Source organism: Rhinopithecus bieti, unplaced genomic scaffold, assembly GCF_001698545.2.
Source record: "Rhinopithecus bieti isolate Rb0 unplaced genomic scaffold, ASM169854v2 scaffold_14839, whole genome shotgun sequence".
Taxonomy (NCBI): domain Eukaryota; kingdom Metazoa; phylum Chordata; class Mammalia; order Primates; family Cercopithecidae; genus Rhinopithecus; species Rhinopithecus bieti.
In genome coordinates this window covers 1,053,360-1,069,448 of record NW_016808133.1, presented here as the reverse complement: position 1 = coordinate 1,069,448, position 16,089 = coordinate 1,053,360, and the positions used below count along the sequence as shown (strand labels likewise).

Below are 16,089 nucleotides of genomic sequence, written 5' to 3'. Positions count from 1 at the left end.
CGGCCCCTGAAAGTCTTTTTTACCTTCAGCAGATTTCAGCCTTAAGCCTTCAAAGGAGTTGATTAGCCTTTTTGAAAAAACCTCTTTTATTTAAAATTCATGAAATTTAAAAAAATACGTTTGAGTTATGAAGTGTAGAACTTGTTTTAGTACATTTGTTTTCCATCTAAAAGTAAATTCCATTAAGACTTTGTCGAACTTTTCTATTGATTTTTATCAGGTGTTGGGTTGTTTGCTCTGAAGGATGACACAAAGTTCCGCAAACATGGTTAGGGTCAGAGTTGCATTGTCATCAGATTCATTTCAAGGTCATTTGAAGTAAACCTAAAGACAGTGGGGTGGTGATGGTTGAACATTTCCTAAGAAGAAATATTAATATTGCGCTCTCAGTAAAAGTTTTCTGCTCCTGGATCTGACTGTATACCCATATCCCAATCATCTTCAGGGAAAAGGCCACCTCCCCACCCCAGCCATCACCACAATTCTTGTGAACACATTTTGTATCCTCTCACTGTCCCTGAGACCCCACTGTGTCTACATTTCATTTGCTCCTATGGGCATATTGGAAGGTAGATGAGGACTTAGTTTCTCATAGGAAGAAATTAAATGCAGATGTGATCAAAACAGCCTCAAATTATAATGAGTCAGTGGCTACCTGGAAACTGCAGGTGTTAGCCCTTTAAATGCCAAAGGCTAAATTTCACTTTGCTGTTCTTTTTAAAATTGAAATATTTCTAGTACATTCACATGTATATACTGTATTACATAGTATATGCTGAACACAGTCTTATGATGTGGAATCTACATAGTAATATTAAGGTGCAGGTAGCCCTTTCTTTCCTGTCCCTGCACTCCTCTCAGACATGTGTATCCACGAGAGACGCGTGCACTTACGATGTTCCTGATACTTCAGAGAAAAAAACAGTAGGCATCACTATTGTTATCGCCATTGTAATTTTTATTTAAGTATTATTGTAGACCTGTGATGTTTGTGGAGGAATATGTCTGGAGACCTTCCCCGGGCCTGTATTTAAGAATTTAGAAATGTTTGTATTTGGGATTGCCCTTCTTAACGTGGATTCTGTTGAGAGTAGAATGACATTCGATGTGCACATGAAAACCACAGCATAGCTTTTCAGATTTCAACAGAGGTTCCCTCTCTCTTTTGGCCATTTTCCAAGAAGAAATATGTCCTATTACTTCACTCCTGGCAGTTACCGCACAGCAGAGCTGTGTGAGGGGCTGGTCCCCTGGCTGGGGAGCACACCTAGGCAAAGTGACTCGGGCAGTTGTAATCCTGCATCACTGCCCCTGCTCACAGATAGGCAGAACCTCTCTGTGAAGTGCAGGGATCAAGGCTCTGCTGCATTTTTTTGGTCCTTTTTCATTTGTATGCTTTTCAGAATTATCGTAAATATACATAAAACTTTGTGTCCTATGTCTTTGCATAGTACTAAATTATACCTATTTTTCCTTATTGGTTTATAGCATCAAGCTTCCACATGAATACTGCATACTAGTCCATTGAATATACCACAGATTCTATAACCATATTCTTTCTTTTGGCCATTTAGGTTGCTTCCAGTTTTTCCCTGATATAAACAGTGCTGTGCCAGCTATCAGGCCTTTTCTGTATCAGGGCTAACTTCCGGTATTTTGTTTAGATTTTGAAGAAAGGCAGGACTGGGGGTCTGAGGTTGAGCTCTAGGTGCTGGTTTGCTCTCCCAGGTGCAGAGCAGTCCCATCTCCCTTGTTCCCGTGTTCAGTGTCACTGCCTCCTCTTACTGCTGTTCCTGGGCTAGTTTCCAGTGCTTTCTTATCCCACTTTTCCATCTGTCACTTATTCCTTCTGTATCTCTTAACTGCAGCAGGAAAAGACTAGCCTTTGTGAGCTTCACTGGGCAATTAGAGAGTTCCTTTCTTTCCATGGGGCAGACAGGACGGCTACTGGAAACCAGCCAGCTGTAATGGTCCAGGATAGCCTTGGTGTCTTCAGTGCTTAGCTGGGTTGGGTAGGGCTGCAGCTTTCTGTGTCAAGCTGTTCTTTTTACTCTTTAGACAGTTGCCTTTAGCTCAGTCTCTGAACCGCTTTTTAAAAGCACATTATGTACTATAAAAAATAATTTCATATCAGTTGGATAAATTGATATTGAGCATGCATCAGAATTCATTACTAGTAAGGCAATTAGCAGGTGACAAAAGAGCATGCTAGTAAAGACAGGTATGAGATTGGAAGAGTTATACAGTTAGAAAACAATGCCTGCCAAAGCAGCTAGCTTAAAAAAACTATATAACACATTAGCCTTTTACAAAGTCATAAAAACATGTCCATATCCATTATTAGAACAGAGGTCTGTGACAGGATGAGCTGAGGTGCCAGGTGAGCCAGCTGTCATCAGGAAAAAAAGAACGCACATCTAGGAAGCGCTGGTACAGACACTGAGCATTAGTACCCGAAGGGCAAGTACCATGGACGTGGGAGAGGGTCAGCAGATCAGAAGAGCACCAAGCAGCGAGTTCTAGTTTTAACTGGCTACTTCCCATGATTTTTCTCAAGCTGCCAACCCAGGTACAAAATGCAGCTTTCTTACCCTGGGGACGTTTACCTACCTGTGATGGTGTTAAGATAGATGGGTTGGAGGAACCAAAGTTTTATGGCCTTGAAGTGAATAGAGGATCATAAGCAGGTGCTACTCACCTGACAACTTCTTGATGGAGACTTAACTGACAGTTTGTTTAATTTGAGAAACATGGGGTAAGTTATGATTCAGACCAGCTGCAAATAACAGAGAACCCTTATATAACAGTGGCTTAGTCACGATTTCTTGTTCAGTTAAAAAAAAAAAAAAAAAAAGGCTGGGAGAATAGGCATTTCGAGGCTGGACTTACCAGCGAGTGACAGAAAGTTCCTGTTACTTAGGAAAAACAGAGGATGGATAGGGAAAGGCATCTGTCAGAGTCATAAACACTAATTTGTGTTCTTGTTTTTATCTCAGATTTAGAGAAATAGCAGGATCCTTAGAAGCAACACTTACAGATGTCCTGGAAGATGCCCCAGGTAACTCCCCCAAAGTGATAAGTGGCATGGTATCCTAAATGAGTTCATTCAGTTCACCACGTCAGCTAGATCATAATACTCTGCGCATACGTTCACTGGTTTCGTGTGTGTGTGTGTGTGTGTGTGTGTGTGTGTGTGTGTGTTTGTGTGTGTGTGTGTGTGTTCATGCCTTAAGTTGGACCTTAAAATCACTTCGTTTGACTTTTTTTTTTTTTTTTTTTTTGAGATGGAGTCTCGCTCTGTTTTCCAGGCTGGAATGCAATGGCATGATCTTGGCTCACTGCAGTCCCCGCCTCCCAGGTTCAAGTGATTCTTCTGGCTTAGCCTCCCAAGTAGCTGGGATTACAGGTGTACACCACCACCCCTGGCTAATTTTTGTATTTTCAGTAGTGACAGGATTTCACCAGGTTGGCCAGGCTAGTCTTGAACTCTAACCTCAAGTGATTCATCCACCATGGCCTCCCAAAGTGCTGGGATTACAGGCATGAGCCACCATGCCCAACCCTTCTTTTTTTAATAAGGTAAAAATAAACCAAATAGTTTTGGTATATAGAGTTCTTGCTTTATAAAGATGAAAAAGAAATAAGAATATAGGAGACAGACCTCATTTTCATTCCTGCATATAACTTGTCCAGGGGATATGGCCCCTTGGTGTGCTTATGTGATCAGCTGGTTTTTTTAGCAAATGGGCTGCAATCTGCCTTCCTCCCAGGCTGAGGACTGGTCTGGATGGTAGAGGCTCAGGGTGCTCCTGCCTCTCACTGACAATGACTGACAGCTGAAGCATGCATCCTGGGCTTCCTGGGCCCTGGCTGCCTATGCTGGGATGCTGGGCAGGTAACAGCTGTAGGTATGTGGACTTACCAGTACATGTTTGCATACTCTGAAAGCCTCATTAATTTTTGTATCATATATTTATTCCTAGTGACCACTGAAATACTGTGTGCTTATATCTAGGTTCCTCGACTTAAATTTCCACTCTCTTTTATGCAGCTAAGTCTCCTGTCATTTTGAATCAGTTTTAGCTTCAGAATTTGTTTTCATCTATCTTTGCCAAAAATGGTCATATGTAGTTAACTTCTTCTAAAAGAATAAGAAGTATGTTGAGATAGAGGAAGAATCTTGTGAAACAGGACAAATTTGAAACTGAAGTTTAAACCTCTGCAAGTGATTGCCACTCCAGCCCATGTTTGTTGATTTGGTATAAAGTACCTATTAAACATTATTTCTGAATGCTATGTATGTTTGATGTTTATCCAGACACCTGGGAGATAGTGTCATGTAAAACTGTGCGTGGCATTAAGGATGTGGTAGGGAACATGGATTGTGGCCGCTCCTCATCCCTGTGCCTCCAACAGCTTTGCTGACCACATGGTTTTCTTCAGAAGGCCACTTTCTTTACCTTTGAATCATACATCGAAAGTCTCACATTAGATTATAGCCTAAAATTATCTGAAATTCCTTAAATGTGTGTTGTTGTTGTTTTTTCTCTAGCTGAAAGTCCATATTGCCTTTTGGCTTCTCATAGAACTTGGAGCAGCCTCAGGAGGTGTTGGTCAGATGAGATGTTCTTGCCATTGCTGGTGCATCGCCTGTGGAGATTCACTCTGCAGATTTTGGCACGATACTCTGTGTTTGTCAATGAGGTAAGGGCTGGCCGTGGAGCTCATCCATAATCAATACTGATAAAAATTAAAGATATGTTAGGCTAACTCCGTAAGATTTTTGTAAATGCCATGAGAGGTTAATTCAGAGGACCACAGTAGTCTGACTTCCCAAGATGATCTGCAGCTCTGTTTCTGTGTTTCACTTTTACTCCTGCAAGCGCATTTAGGGGTGTCTATTATCACGAACTTGTTTTGTTGAAAAGCACCATTCTGGCAAGTCCATGTTTTCCCTTCTCAAAACCAGATTCTTTGAACTGACTCCAAATTTTAAAAAAAGATGTTCATTTTAATTTCAAGGTGATTATGAAAATGATTAGAAATAAAAATATGTGCATTTTAATACTTAATATTTGGAAGGTTACAAAACGATATTGTCATCAACATAAAAAGGTATTAAAATTATCTTTTCTTTTTTGAATATCCTTTTCCCTTTTCAAATAATCAAATGTATTAAATATCCACATGCCCTTAGTGACTTACTAATACTCGACAAAAAGCCAGAAATTCTTGATCCACAGAGCGTTGGTACAGTCCGGTGCTCAGCACCAGCCCCGTGGGTTCTTGCTAGGACCTCGGATAGCGGTGCTGCCCTTTCTCTGGGGGACGCGTGAGTAACAGACTCTCAGGTAAACCAGTCATGGCAGTGTGAGGAGTATGCAAAGGAGATGTGTTCTAAAAAATGAAAAAGACAACATGGAGAAAACAGCACACTTTGAATAAAATCTTTGTTATTTGGAGTAGGAAAGGATCCCAGTCCTCCTCTTGCAGTGCGTTTTAATGGAAAGAGTGTCAGCTTTGGAGCTAGTGTCAAACTTTGGCTCTTGAACTCTTTAATTCTGTGGACCTAGAGAAATTAAGCTGAGTCTTCATCTGGATAATGGGAAAACAGCTTCTATACGTGGCTGTTGTGAGGATTTATTTGGACTAAAGCTCCTGTCAGGTAATGGGAGTCTAGTGAAATCTAGTTTGTCTTTCCCTTTTGCCTTCCCTCTGCTCAGAAAGGTCTTAGTGGACCACCCTGGGCCGTCAGCTGTTTCTGAAGACCGCTGTATGATTCCCCTGACAGAGTTGGGTTAGGACGATTATTCAGTTAGGCTAAGCATGCGTTCTTGCTAGCCAGGAATTCTCTGTTTATCTGTAATAGATCACTTTGCCCTGAATGTTCATTATCCCATTCTATCCCATTCTTTCCTTGATGCTAGCGTACTTCTTTTTTATTTTTTTCCCTTATAAACAATGTTATGCAAAGAACATTTTGGTTTTTGTATTTGAAGTTTTGGATTTTGATATTTTACCCTTATTAATTATAATTACAAATATGGTATGTTATTTGCCTAACATAATTGATTTTTTTTAAAACCTGTGATGTCTCCAACATTAATTTTATTGTAGTTTGGATACTTTATTTTCACATGGTATTTTTATCACCAGAAAGTAGACAAGTTCCAGAAGGTAAATGTACATGGGGGCGTAGTTTGTCCTTGTTTCTCTTAGTGCTTCACTCCTTCCTGTAGATACAATAAAGTGTACTTTTATTAGTAAGTTTTTACTAAGGCTGTGTAGACAGCTAGCATTTAGTGGTGAGTTATTGACGCATACATATGTAATATATAAATGCTCGCGTATTAGTGTAAAAGTAGTTAATCAGTGAAATCCTTTTTCAGCTTTCACTCAGGCCCATTTCTAATGAAAGTCCCAAGGAGATCAAGAAACCTTTGGTAACTGGTAGCAAAGAACCTTCCATCACCCAAGGAAACACTGAAGACCAAGGAAGTGGTCCTTTAGAAACAAAGCCTGTGGTTTCCATTTCCCGCACTCAGCTCGTGTATGTGGTTGCAGACCTGGACAAGCTTCAGGAGCAGGTAAGCCTGTGTCCCAGAAGAATTCCAGGTGCTTGGTTTAATGTTTTCACAGAAGGTAGCATGTGTAAAAGGCAAACACCATTGGGCCTTACAGGGCTTAAATTGTGGGGCCCATGGGTACCCCAAGAGAGAACCCCTCACCTCCCTTTCTAGGTGTCTCTCCAGCTTCCCTTGACAGATCATGTCCATATAGGGTTTCTAAGGGTGTGCACTTCTTCTGCGTGGAGTACATTCTGTATTGTATTCACCTCCACCCTGCTTCCTTTTCAGTAGTGATGGGACAAGCTGGAGCAGCCATGCTTCCCCGGCTTTTTTTTTTTTCCATTAGCTCACCTTATTCTGCTCAGGCATGATCTTTAGTGGGCTGGATTTCAGTTACTTTACGTTAATTTGCCCCAGTATTTTCTGTTGATGTTTAATCTTCAGCTATACCTTGAAAGTGCTAAAATATTAAAACTTCTTCCTCTGTTTTCTCTGTATAGATCCATATGTTTTTGCTTGTAACATTAACTCTGTGGGGTGAATGTAGTGGTTAAGTCCTCTGATACACAGTTCTGCTTTCCTCAACTTTAGATATTTTGTGGTGCTTGAATAAATACCGTTTTGAATTTTAAAATGTGTATGTTTTCAGTAAGAATATGGTCTTTACTGTGTCTATTTTCGTATTGTGGAGAGCCATAGAGTAGAAAATGTTTTTGCTTATTTTCTGTGCCTGTTAGTAGCCATTAAACCATGTGATTTCTCATGTTGTTGAAATCTTTTTATAGTAAAAGCATTAAAACTATTTCTTTCCTTTGATGAAAATTACTGAAATTCCTGATTTTAGATTCACCATTCATTAGCAAATTCTAGCGTTTGTAGATGCAAATAGAATCACCTCTTCCTTTGATTTATAAAAAGTAACTGAATATATAAAGTGCATATTTATTTCAGCTTCCAGAACTCTTGGAAATAATCAAGCCAAAACTTGAAATGATTGGCTTTAAGAATTTTTCTTCTATCACAGGTAAAAATGAATCTTGACTAAGCAAATCTTTGAATAAGAAATGATTTAAAATAAAATTTCAGAGACTGTAGGGTATATTTAATTGGACATTTTCTTCTGTAGTTGTAAATCCTTGGTTGTTTCTCTATTCTGTTTTGTATTATAACTTCCCTAAATAAGATGTTTTGTTTAATTCATTTGATCTGATTTATTATAGTACACACTGTAAATGCTGTGACAGTATTTCAGATGAAGTTCACATCTGGGCCTGAGCATGATGATTAAATCCAGTCTTTAATCTCAACAGCAGCCCTGGAGGACTCCCAGAGCTCTTTGTCAGCCTGTGTGCCCTCCTTGAGCAGCAAGATCATCCACGATTTAAGTGACTCTTGCTTCAGTTTCCTAAAAAGTGCACTGGAGGTTCCCCGGCTTTACCGAAGAACCAACAAGGTCAGCGCCGTTCACGGGAGAGAATTCGGAGGCGGGGAAGTGTGTGTTAGGAAAGCCAAAGAGGAAGGAAGGAAGCGGCGGGTTCCCGGGGTGGCCTGAGACGGGGAAGTGTGTGTTAGGAAAGCCAAAGAGGAAGGGAGGAAGCGGCGGGTTCCCGGGGTGGCCTGAGACGGGGAAGTGTGTGTTAGGAAAGCCAAAGAGGAAGGGAGGAAGCGGCGGGTTCCCGGGGTGGCCTGAGACGGGGAAGTGTGTGTTAGGAAAGCCAAAGAGGAAGGGAGGAAGCGGCGGGTTCCCGGGGTGGCCTGAGACAGACTGAGCTCATCCCATTCTGAGAATAGTATTGATGAAGAGAGGGAGGTTCGGCAGGGGTGATCAGGGGCTCTGGGCCACAAACTGAAATAGTTAGACCTTTCCCATCCTATCCTAAAAGTATTTAAGGATGTATTCAGTTTCCTTTTGGTCTTGCGGAAAAGTATGTTTTTCAGAAAAAGCGTTTTAATAACATTTTAAAGTCCTACACATTTTTGTCTCCGTATCTGGTATTCCACACTTTATATCTTGTTCCCTCTTTATTGTTACTGGAAATATAGTTGGCCCCTGTGTCCCCAGGTTCTGCATCAACAGAGCCAACTGTGGATCGAAAATATTCAGGGAAAAAAAAAACTACAACAATAAAAAAATAATACAGGCCAGATGTAGTGGCTCACACCAAAATCCCAGCACTTTGGGAAGCTGAGGCAGGAGGATTGCTTAAACCTAGGAGTGTGAGACCAGCCTGGGCAAAGTAGTGACATCCAGTCTCCACACATAAAAAAAGTTTTTATTAAAAAAAAAATACAAATGTGAGTGATCTAAAGATGATTTAAACTATACTGAAGGGTGTGCATAGGTTATATGCAAATATGATGCCATTTTATATTTGCTCCTTATTGTCTGATTTGAAGCTGCCTCTCGGAAGTGGGGGAGAGAGACCTATTTTATGTTGCCACATATGTTGTTTTTCTTCAGTAATCTACCAACTCTCCCTTTCTAGTCAATAGGTTGCTACAGTAATATATTTCCTGAGAGTTTGTGTTAGGGTCAGACCCTGTGCTAGACACTTTACATAGTCTTACTATCCTCCTCCGAAGTGGGTGCTAGTATTGCCATTTGCAGATGAAGAAACCAGAGCTAAGAAAGGTTACATTCCTGAGCCTGGATCCTTGCTTCTCAAACGGTGGTCTGATGATCAGCAGCATTCACATCACCTGGCGGGTGGGAGCTCGCTAGAAAAGCACAGTCCCAGAACTCAACCCTTCCACTAACAGAATTAGAACCTGAGTTTTCTGCCCCCAACAGAATTAGAACCTGAGTTTTATGAGATTGCCAGGTGATAGATGTGGACATGAAGCTACGGGAAGCAGTGCCCTAGTTTCGATGCCCTGAGCTGTGGGTGGCTGTGCCAGCCAGCACCTGAACCCAGCCTGGCTCCAGACGTCACCTTCTTGTGCTGGCTCTTCTTATTCCCTCGTGTTCTCCAGGCAGCTTTCTGTGGACCCCAGTGTTACCTTTGGGAGGGATGGAAGTTGTCCATGTCTCAAAACTAGAACATTAATAGTATCCTTTTGGACTTGAGGTCTGGGTAACTTACTCTGTTTCTTTTCTGTTTTTCTCCTGTGCATCTTTATCTCCTACCAACATCATTCCAGGAGGTCCCAACCACAGCTTCCTCCTATGTGGACAGTGCTCTGAAGCCCTTATTCCAGCTTCAGAACGGACACAAGGATAAGCTCAAACAAGCAATAATTCAGCAGTGGCTAGAAGGCGCTCTCAGTGAAAGCACTCATAAGTACGTAAATTAAAAGTAGACCTTGTGGGCCTTGCTTAGAAGAGTCTGCAGCAGAAACCCCCGAGGCCATCAAGCACTGCGTGTGAATAAGGCAGTGAGACTGCCTAGCACTTCTTCACTGGATTAGTCAGAGTATGGTCCCGCAGTTTGCTACCTCCCTCCCCACACCCCCATGGACAGCCCGTGGGCCGGCTTCCTCTGCCTGGGCCGCGGCCTCGCTGGCCGTGTGCACAGTGCCCCTGTGTCTCCTGGCCCTGCCTGCGTTCCCTGCAGGTGCCGTTCTCCAAGGTCCAGCCACATTCTTCTTGGAGGCCCTTTCTTTGCTCAGCCCTGTCAGTCCAGAGTGGCTCTAATCATAACAGATAATCAAAGAACTTAGGTTGGTAATCAAGGAAGAGAAAACATACATTTCAAAAGTAATTACAGCTGACAAGGACTCGATTCCTAAAACCTCTAAAACACATGAGTGTCTTTTTCTAATGAAATATTCTTTTCCTAAATCAACAAGTATGCTATTCAATTTTGTTACTGATTTTAATTATTAAATATTAATTTTGCAGTAGTATTTTATTTACTTAAGATTTAAGTGGCCATTTATGGGTTAATTTAGAACATAACAATAATGTCTAATACAGTTTTTGTGGGCAAATGTATTTCAAATGCTGAGTAACCAGCTTGTAGACAAAGCTTTGACATATAACTCATTTATAATTTCAAAATTATATTGAGAGTATTTTAAAGACAATGAACTTTATTGAAAATTCTGAAATACTTTTACACTCTAAAAGATGAACTGTTCCTAGAACTGATTGGAAATGAACTTGTTACTGGATCTGGGGCATGAGCTACAGATGTCCACCCTCGATTAAATGTTAAACAAAATCCATGCAAATACATATTTCTTAAATTCTGAGGGAATGCTGTGTTAGACACTTAAGACTATATATACACACATATGTGTCTGTATATGTGTGTGTGTGTATATATATAAAAAAAGGATTTTAAAAAAATTACTTACCATGGCTGAATTTTCGTTGGAAACTAATTTGTATCTTAAAAATCTCTTTTTTTGGTCCACAAAGCCAGTCACTCTATTTGGTGTTACACACAAATGCCTCTTTTCACCAATAAATGTGTCTTCTGCTCAAGGTACTACGAAACCGTGTCAGATGTATTGAACTCTGTGAAGAAAATGGAAGAGAGCTTGAAAAGGCTGAAACAAGCCAGAAAAACCACTCCCGCCAACCCCGTCGGTCCCAGTGGTGGCATGAGTGATGACGACAAAATCAGGCTACAGTTGGCCCTAGACGTTGAGTACTTAGGAGAGCAGGTAACGCATCAGCTGCCGGCCGCTCCAGTGAGCCTGAAACCAAATTCTGAAAGCCAGGCAGTTACTTGGTGGCTCACGTGATCCCAGAGATGCTGTTGCAGTGGCTAGGGAATTGCTTCTCAAGTGTTAACGACTAGGAGTCGGGGCTCCCAAATTATTTTGCCTCTAGGCAATATGAGAAGGAAAAGGTAGAAGAAAATGGAGAGTTCCCATTTTGAAGTCCGGTGGCGTGCTCTCTGGTGCTGCCATCTGCTTGTTTCCCCAGTGCCCATGCTCACAGAGCTCGCTACAGTGGGACTTTTTGGTCTGGTGCCTGATACTTAATTGGTGCTAACCCCAGGCTTTTGAAATCCTTACTGGTTTAGCTTAAAATAACTGAAAGCATTTACCCGTCTATGGTGCGTAAGAAATCCTCTGAGCACAACTCCTCTACTTCCCTGGTTGGCTTTTGTAGGTTTCCTATAAAACACAAATTTTAGAATCATGGCATGTGGCTGAATGGTAATGTGGATATTATCACTTAAGAGGTGATATGGATAACATGCAATGAATGTCTTTTCATTTGCACTCAGGTGAAAATGAAATTTCATCATGAAATGAAATGTTATGATACTGTGAGGACAGTTCATAAAACCTCTAGATGTTCAGAAACTGGCCTTCTAAACTGTTGAAGTGTCGTCCCACACAGTAGTAGGTCCTCAAGGGAGGCCTTTCCAGAGGGAAAAAAATTGAAATTATAAAGTTTCCATAAGAGGACACTTGGTCCTGATTTGGAGAACTGAGACAATGTTAATAGAAAAAGCAAAAAATAAAAGCAGTTAAAACAAGACCCTTGATTTTCTAGCTTACTAAGGAATTTCTTTTACACGTCATGATCATCACTGAAAATTCAACTGTTTTCTGCTTTGAGATGAATGTAGAGATATATCCTGGTAAAAGTCAACGGCCATGTTGCTTTATTTGGCAAAAAAAAACCTAAAGACTTTTTACAAGCAAGAAAGTATGTTACAGAAACGTGAAGAGCCAACGAGCAAAAGCAAGGGAAGGAAGGAAGGAGAGCGGGATAGGGAACTAAAAGGAAAGAGAAGGGAAAGATAAGGTGCCCCCGCAGTCCCGGTCCCCAGAACAAACACAGAATGCTGACAGACACTTGGTGTGTATCTTTCTGGATCTTTCTCTGCGTGTGTGGTGCGTGTGTGTGTGTGTATAGATGTATACGTGTATGTGTGGTGTTGTCATTTTTAAACAAAAGTGGGAACATGGTGTGCCATGTCTCGGTGACCAAATAATCCACGGTAGTTGCTGAGCCAAGCGAAGTGTTTTTAACTCATCTGATTCTAAAAGGTTTTGGCAATATGTTGAGAAACTAAGAGCACAGGCCAGTACTTTTTTGAAAATTCTCTACTTAAAAAATAGTTCACTTTTTTATTTCCCTAGTGTGGATTTTCTTTTCTAGTGTTTTTTAGGCCCACAAAAGAGGCTCTTATTCTGTCTGATTTCTTGGACTAAGATAAATTAACCTACTGGCTTCTTAGAATGCTAAGTGTTTGACCCCAAAAACCTCACATTTTACAAGAAGTAAATCCTTTGCTCTAGAGGAAAAAATATCCTACAAGTCTTCAGGGAACTGTCTTCTGGTTTAGTAGAGGATGAAGATTTTATTTTTTTCCCGCCCCCCACATTCAGCTTGAATTGCAGTAACATAATTCATTCTCATGGCCTTTGCAGATACAAAAGTTGGGACTGCAAGCAAGTGACATAAAAAGTTTCCCAGCTCTCGCAGAGCTTGTTGCTGCTGCCAAGGACCAGGCAACAGCAGAGCAGCCTTAAGCATCTTGGAAGGTCTCGAGGTTAGATTCTTAAGCAAGAGAAGAGTTGGACTTCCAGGCTGAAAGGGGAGAAAGTGACTCTGTTCTCTTAGCAATCGTCCATAGCAAAGAAGTGCTTCCAGCATCACTGCAGCAACATGCCCATGCGTCTTCTCAGCGTATTTGGGTCTTCCTTTGCCCAAAAAGAACACAAAAGCCTTTTTCCATTGTATGGAAGATAGTTTTAAGACGTTTGAAACTTTCTACTATAGTTTACAGAACAAATTATTTTATTTTTATTGTAAATCTTAGTGTGGAAGAGCTGATTTCTAACATATGATTAAAGTACATATATACCTATGAATGTCAAGAGTTGTCTCCCTGAGCCTGCAGTTGGAAGTGACGACTGTAGTGGAGTGATGTCCTGTATAGGAACGCCCTTCTCTGAAATAAAGAGAACTCCTGGGCTTTCTAAAGAGGCTGCCGGAGGCCGTCCTCCACTCCCACTGTGTGTGAGAGCAGTGCTTCTGATCCTGCTGTCACCCCAACCTCTGGCAGGGGCCGGCACCAGTGGGAAAGACCTCCTTCCTAAATAAAAGAAGTGTCTCCCGGGCGTGTGTGCTCCTTTTCTTTGGGAATTCCGCACCAGGAAAGCACTCCTCATCACTCGTGCCCTGTAATGACATGTGTTCCCTTCCAGGCAGATGCCCCTCTTAGCACCAATGGGAAGGGTCCTGGCCAGCACCAACCCTTTCTTTCAATGTGTGTGAGTTCCTTTCCTTGGAGGGGTAACACACCTTCCTTAGGAGTCGGCAGTTCCCGCCCTTCCTGGCAAGCTAATGTGCATAGAAGGAAGGAAGACTGCCCTGAGAAGAGCTGGAAGCACTGGGGAGAGGCACTCCAAGACTGGTTTGTTGGTTCGAACTCACATAGGCAGCATGGAGCACAGTGCAGCCCCTGCTTAGCTGTGGCTTCAGCCCTCCCAGCCTGATGAGGAGCTGGAAGCAGCTATGTTGAGTCCTTAGTCTTGCATTCCCGTGCATCTCATTCCCTTCTTTGTTCAAATGTTAGCTGTAGGGAGAGGAAGTAAATGGTAGGAAATGAGAGCAGGTCCTGTAGTTAGCAGGCTTGAGTTTTTAGCACAGACCGGGATGAGGAGGGCTAGAGAAGTCAGAGGAAACCGCAGTGATGAAAGCACCAAGAGCCAGGTGTGTGTGGAGCCCCAGGGGCTTCCATGCAGCCCCCAGCCCGCCACAAAGAGTGGCTTCCACTTTCTGTTTGCAGGTAACAGACCTTGGACAGTGGCCACCTGTGTAGAGAGCATCTGCTTTGGGCTTAGCACTGGAGGCCCTGCCCCTGGAGGGGGATGTGTCCAGTTCTAGAGTTCAGTGTTGGGAAATTTGGTCAGTGACAGAACCATGGGACAGAGACAAAGAAGGGTTTTCTTCTCAGGGCTTGACCTCCCTGGTGTGGGAGCCAGCTCACCTGGCAGGGCTGTGGTATGGTGGGGTACCATCAGCAGAGCGCCATCGGAAGTAAAGACGGGCTTGCAGTGGGGGAGCGAGAATGAACTGGAACCCATGAGGATAAATGGAGCCTGCATCTGGCTCTTGCTGCCTCCTGGTCTCCCCAGTTCAGTGATGGGGTGATGTGCAGAGGAAGCTGCACTTGCACTTGGCCCAGGATTCGGGGAAGCTGAAGGAAGAGACTCAACAGGAGCTGGAGGAGTTGCATGCCTGCCTCCTGCCCCAAGCCAGCAGGAGAGCCTGCAGCTCTGGGTCAACGTGCGGGAGCTGCAGTGGAGCCCAGGCTGCAGCAGCCTGCTGCGTGTGAGCGTGCAGCCACCCCACCCCACCACCTGCAGCTGTTTCCTGTGACCAAGGCCAACCTCAAACCATCCATGAAGGGAGTCATGGGGAACACAGGTCCAGCCTAGCTAAGCCGATCCAGCGCAAAGCTACCTCAGTAACCACATGGAGGTAAGCTACTTCCTCCACCCCAGCCTTCATCGATAGACCCCAAATGTTTGTCCCCATCTCCCTGAATGCTCTGCCCTTCTCATTTGTTTTAGAACATAGAAGGAGAGGGTTATGACTGAACAGCCCCTCCAACTCCAGCATTATTATTCCCATTTTACAGATGAGGAGACGGAGCTTAGATCATCAAGATAACTAATAAGTAGGGTTGAAACCCAAGCAAGGTAATTCCAGAGCCTGGTTTACTAATTGTTAGGTAATTCTCCATCCCTAAAATCAGCACTACAATAAAGAAGCTGACAGTCAAGAATTGGAATGTAAGTTGTTAATTTCTTTGACCCTGTCAAGCCCCACGCTGGCCCTGGACTCAGCACACTGCCTTGCTCAATGACAGCCTTGATGCCATAACTCCTGCTTCTAAGAAACATGCCTGTAATCCCAGAACTTTGGGAGGTCAAGGCGGGTGGATCACCTGAGGTCAGAAATTCAAGACCAGCCTGGCCAACATGGTGAAACCCCGTCTCTACTAAAAATAAAAAATTAGCTGGGCATGGCAGCACACACCTGTAGTCCCAGCTACTCAGGAGGCTAAGGCAGGAGAATCACTTGAACCCGGGAGGCGGAGGTTGCAGTGAGCCAAGATCGCGCCACTGCACCCAGCCTGGGCAACAGTGTGAGACTCTGTCTCAAAAAACAAAAGAAAAGAAACAAGAATCTTTGGGTAAAAAGCGAAAGACTTCAGAGCCTTTGTCCGTGGCTCCCCCAGAACATCTCTCCTTTCTTTGATACATGTTTTATTTGCTTTGCTTTGGAGAAATTACTATTGAATAAAGCTTAAAGATGAAATAATACTTATATACTATAAACCTGTAATTAGTTTCAATTTTTCTAACATATAGACTTAAAAGAGGGTGCTAGCCACAGGAGAAGTTTTTTCGTTCTACTATAACGCTGCTGGGGTGGCTGTGAGTAGGTCATTTGGGGACCCAGGCTGACTGGAAGTCAACCGTCTCCATCCTATGGCTTCCAAGTTCACCCTGGGGGAACCTCCTGCATTCATTTCCAGGGCTGCTGTAACAAATTCCCACAAGTGTGGTGGCTTAAAACAACAGAAGCGCATTCTCT

At 42.8% G+C, this 16,089-nt stretch overlaps 1 protein-coding gene across 5 annotated transcripts in view; it reads left to right on the top strand.

The window, feature by feature from the left end:
• COG2 (component of oligomeric golgi complex 2) overlaps positions 1–13,598 on the top strand; it is a 103,330-nt gene extending 89,732 nt beyond the window's left edge. For all 5 annotated transcript variants that reach the window (XM_017885595.1, XM_017885596.1, XM_017885594.1 and 2 more), the window contains 8 exons: positions 2,997–3,058; positions 4,553–4,704; positions 6,390–6,587; positions 7,521–7,593; positions 7,880–8,022; positions 9,711–9,850; positions 11,000–11,180; positions 12,909–13,598. In XM_017885595.1, coding sequence (XP_017741084.1) covers positions 2,997–3,058; positions 4,553–4,704; positions 6,390–6,587; positions 7,521–7,593; positions 7,880–8,022; positions 9,711–9,850; positions 11,000–11,180; positions 12,909–13,010 — 1,051 coding nt within the window. In that variant the 3' untranslated portion in view covers positions 13,011–13,598. The remainder of the gene's footprint in view (positions 1–2,996; positions 3,059–4,552; positions 4,705–6,389; positions 6,588–7,520; positions 7,594–7,879; positions 8,023–9,710; positions 9,851–10,999; positions 11,181–12,908) is intronic.
• Positions 13,599–16,089: the final 2,491 nt, after the last annotated feature.